The sequence below is a fragment of the Myzus persicae genome, unplaced genomic scaffold (assembly GCF_001856785.1).
Source record: "Myzus persicae strain clone G006 unplaced genomic scaffold, MPER_G0061.0, whole genome shotgun sequence".
In the NCBI taxonomy this organism is placed as follows: Eukaryota; Metazoa; Arthropoda; class Insecta; order Hemiptera; family Aphididae; genus Myzus; species Myzus persicae.
In genome coordinates, this window is record NW_019100594.1 from 1 (window position 1) to 4,369 (window position 4,369).

The following is a 4,369-nucleotide window of genomic DNA, read 5'->3' on the forward strand; positions in this document are numbered from 1 at the left end:
GATACTTTTAAAAATATTAGCCTTTCTGCTAACACAGTTACCCGTAGAATTGACGATATTAGTAATAATTTAAATTCTCAGGTTAGTAATAAGACTCAAGAATTCATTTCGTTTAGTATAGCACTTGACAAATCAACAGATGTATCTGATACGTCACAGTTACTTTTATTTATTCGAGGTGTTAATAAAGATTTAGAAATTTCAAATGAACTACTTTCTGTACATAGCATGCATGATACTACGACAGGTATCGACATATTTAAAGTTATCGAAAAATCATTTTTAGAATATAATTTGAAGTGGGAAAATTTGAAATGTATCACTACTGATGGCGGAAGAAATATGTGTGGCACAAAAAAAGGTTTGATTGGACAGATATTTACGAATTGTGAAAAAAAAGGTTTTAAACCAATGACTTTGCATTGTATTATACATCAGCAGGCATTATGCGGAAAAACTTTAGACTTGTCTTGTGTTATGGATCCAATAATATCAACAGTAAATTTTATTCGCTCGAGCGCACTTAGGCATCGTAAGTTTCAAGATTTTCTGAAAGAAATAGAAACAGAGTACCCAGATATACCGTATTTTACAGCAGTTCGATGGCTTAGTCGCGGAAAAGTTCAATCGCGATTTTTTGAACTAAGAAATGAAATTGAAATATTTCTAATTGATAAGAATCGACCATTGCCTTTACTTACAGATAGTGAATGGGTTTGGAAATTAGCTTTTTTAGTGGATATCACAAAATAAATGAACGACTTCAACCTAAAATTACAAGGTAAAGATGTTCTAATTTGCGATGTTTACACATTAGTAAAAGCATTTAGGCAAAAACTTATTTTATTTGAAACGCAAATTTCAAAAAATTGTTTTATTCATTTTTCTACTTGTGATAAATATAACAAAGAATCAAAAACACAATTTCCAGTCGACTTCGCTCAAAAAATAATTTCTGAACTTAAAATCCAATTTAAACAACGTTTTTCTGACCTTGACGTAAAATAGGAAGAAATAAATATTTTTCAAAACCCGTTTAGTTGTGATATTGAGAAGTTACCTCCTACCCTTCAAATGGAAATGATTGATTTACAAAGTAATGATGCACTGAAAATCAAACATCGTGAAGAGACTTTAGATGATTTTTATAAATTTCTCCCAGATATACAGTATCCAAATTTAAAAAAATTTGCAATAGAATATATATCTGTATTTACTACGACTTATTTGTGCGAACAAACTTTTTCTAAAATGAAATACATCAAATCGAAATATAGATCGGCCATGACTGACAAACACTTGGAGTCAATTTTGAAAATTGGAACTAGCAACATACAACCTCAATTCGATCGAATATTAGCAGAAAAACATCAATTTCATACTTCTCATTAAAAAAAAGTTATTAAAATTACAATGTATATATTATTAATTATTATTATCATTTAAATTTATACCAATTCTACAATGTAGAATCTACATTGTAGACAATATTTTATAAAAAGATTTAAAGTTAACTTATATTTGTATACCTATATTTTCATAAAATTAAAAATTATATGTGTTAATAAACTTTTGGCCCGCAAAGAGCATTTGATATTTTTTGTGGCCCTTCAATAAAAAATTTTGGAGACCCCTGGTCTAAATCTAAACCATATAATTATAATACAGAGCATTCAAAAAAAAAATAATTTCTACAACGCGTTTACTTGTATAAAATAATCTAAAAATAATTTTACTTCAAATATTGTGTAAATCTCATGATAAAAATAAAACACAATATTATTATCGTACTCTTATGATTTTGCGTTAAATCTATTATAGGAAATAGTAGTGCATTCACTGTCCGCCACCACCACCAACTCCCACCGATTACCAACAAATTGAACAACAACAACAGTGGCAGATAAAGTAGAGTGTAGAGTGTAGAGTTGTAGACTGAGACGACCATAAACGTATAATATACGTATATTATATCATTGATTATAAATACAATTTTTTTATATTATTTACATATAGACTTTAATATTATACTATAAGGTCTATGAGTATTTATAATCATTAAGCAATGATACGTCTATGATCGTGACAACTCGTTACTATTTGACCACCGTCGGTACTCGGTGTCGGTAGTTGCCAGTCGGTACCTGATGGGGACCATTTTTTAGTTGGAACTTGGAAACCTTGTACCGAATGTACCGATGGAACGAACTTGGAACGATAAATGTACTCGTTCCTACTCGTTCCACCAATGTAATCGTTACATTGTACCGAATACAGCAGTAACGACCCACCACTAGTTTATAGTGTCAGTCTATGTTGTTAAGGTATTTTTTTTTATAAATCTTGAAATTAAAACAAATATCTATAGGTAAAAATTATGTAATCAAAAATGTAATTTCTTATGTATTCAGCTGTTGTTTTCATTTGGTCTTCCTTTATGTAAGCAATTACAGAAAGAAGGATTGATCTAAAAGAAGCAGTTGACCCGACAAAAGACATTGTTTCAGAACTGAAATCTGTGAGAAGCGAATGTGATAACTAGTTCAAAAAAATATTCCTACAAGCAAAGGTTAAAAAAATTACACAAATATATGTTGAGTATATACTAGTTATTTGTATAAATATTTAAAAAAAAAAATAGGCAATGGCTGTTAAAATGGATATTGAGTTGACAGTCAAACGGTTGAATAAAAGACAAACAAATCGAGCAAATCTATTGTCTGATCAAAAAATAGATGTGGAAACTTACTGTAAAATAACTGTTGATTAAAATTAGAATGTTGATTATTTCATAACTGAATAGGAAAATAGATTTTTGGCACACTCAGACATTTTCAAAGGTAGTATAATAATATAATATTAACAAATATTATTTATTGATGTATTTGAAATTGTTTTACATTTTTAGGGTTTAAGAGTTTATTTTCTTCTAATACAATTTTAACTGAAGTTGAAGAAACTTCATTTAAAAAATTGGTTGAATTTTACCAACCAGATGTGGAAAACTTAGACATTTTACTGGTTAAGCTAAAGTTGTGGAGGCGCAAACTAAGCAAATCATCTAATAATGTATTAAAATCAGCTCTTCAGGCGCTTATTGAATGTGATGCTAATCTATTTCCTAATATATTTATATTAATCAAAATTTTATGTACGTTGCCTGTATCCACTACAACACCTGAGCGGATGTTTTCATCCCTCAAAAGAATAAAAACATATTTAAAAAATACCATGTCTCAAGTAAGACTTAAAATTATTAACTTTTTATTCATTGTCATAAAACGATTGTCATTACATTTTCATAATAATTAATTAATAATCATTATTTGTTATTAAACAGGATCGATTGAATCGTTTAACTATGTTGGGTGTCCACAAAAACATACACATTGACACAGAGGAGATAATAAACGAGTTAGCCAAAAAACCTAGGAAATTGGATTTTATTTTATAAATTATAGAATTTATGGAAATAAAATGTTTGTATTAATGTAACTGTGTATAGAATTATGTTTTTAAAAAAAAAACCTGTTAGGGGGGTGTGTAAACTTTACGTTTATCCAATTAATTTAATATCCCCCCCCCCCCCAGAACCAAATCATAACTACACCACTGCGCGCACGTGCAATAGTAAACGGGGTCAGCTCTATCTTCTCGTTAGGAGAGGAGTGGAGATTAGGCCTATAAAACAGGAACCCAGCCACCCGATATTCAGACGTGGTTTACCAGAGCCAGTACGAGCACCTTCACGCCAGTCGACTCTCTGATAAATTTCAGTGTTATAAAAATATTCTATCAGTTTTACATGTCAAATAAAGTCTATGTTTAAGATTATTATGCTTGCGGAATGTAGATATTCAAAGATATTATGTATTAAATGTATTAATTATATGGTTATATTTTCAAGATTCCCATCTTTTGAAATTAATTAATTATTACACATATGTTACTATACACATGTTCAATTGCAGATATTAGATGCTTTAAAATAAATTGTAAGATTTTTCTAAAAATATATAAATATTATCATTAAAAATAAGTAAATATTATTTAATTAAATTGCAAGTATTTTCAAATGTGATCAAATGTTTTTTATGGCCATTCGTCAATATTTCCATCCCGTTATAAATAAAAAAGTAATTTTTATTTAAATTAAGATCTTGAACATCTTTTTTTGATAATTTAGAAAATCTATAGGGTAGATCTAGTTTAAATTCATTATCTAAAATAACAGTTAATTTTTCACCCTATTTGGTTTTGATAAATTCAATGGAAGATGTGTGGTATTTTTTTCTGATTTCCAACTCGCTAAATTTTACAAATTTTAAATTACTCCCGGAAATATCTAAGAGTGTCTTAAGTTTTTCCA

The 4,369-nt window shown here is 28.7% G+C and overlaps 1 protein-coding gene across 1 annotated transcript; it reads left to right on the forward strand.

Moving 5' to 3' along the window:
* Window positions 1-1,080: 1,080 nt before the first annotated feature.
* LOC111035712 (general transcription factor II-I repeat domain-containing protein 2B-like) lies at window positions 1,081-1,392 on the forward strand. Its single transcript, XM_022317446.1, has one exon. The coding sequence runs from the start codon at window positions 1,081-1,083 to the stop codon at window positions 1,390-1,392; it is 312 nt and encodes a 103-aa protein (XP_022173138.1).
* Window positions 1,393-4,369: the final 2,977 nt, after the last annotated feature.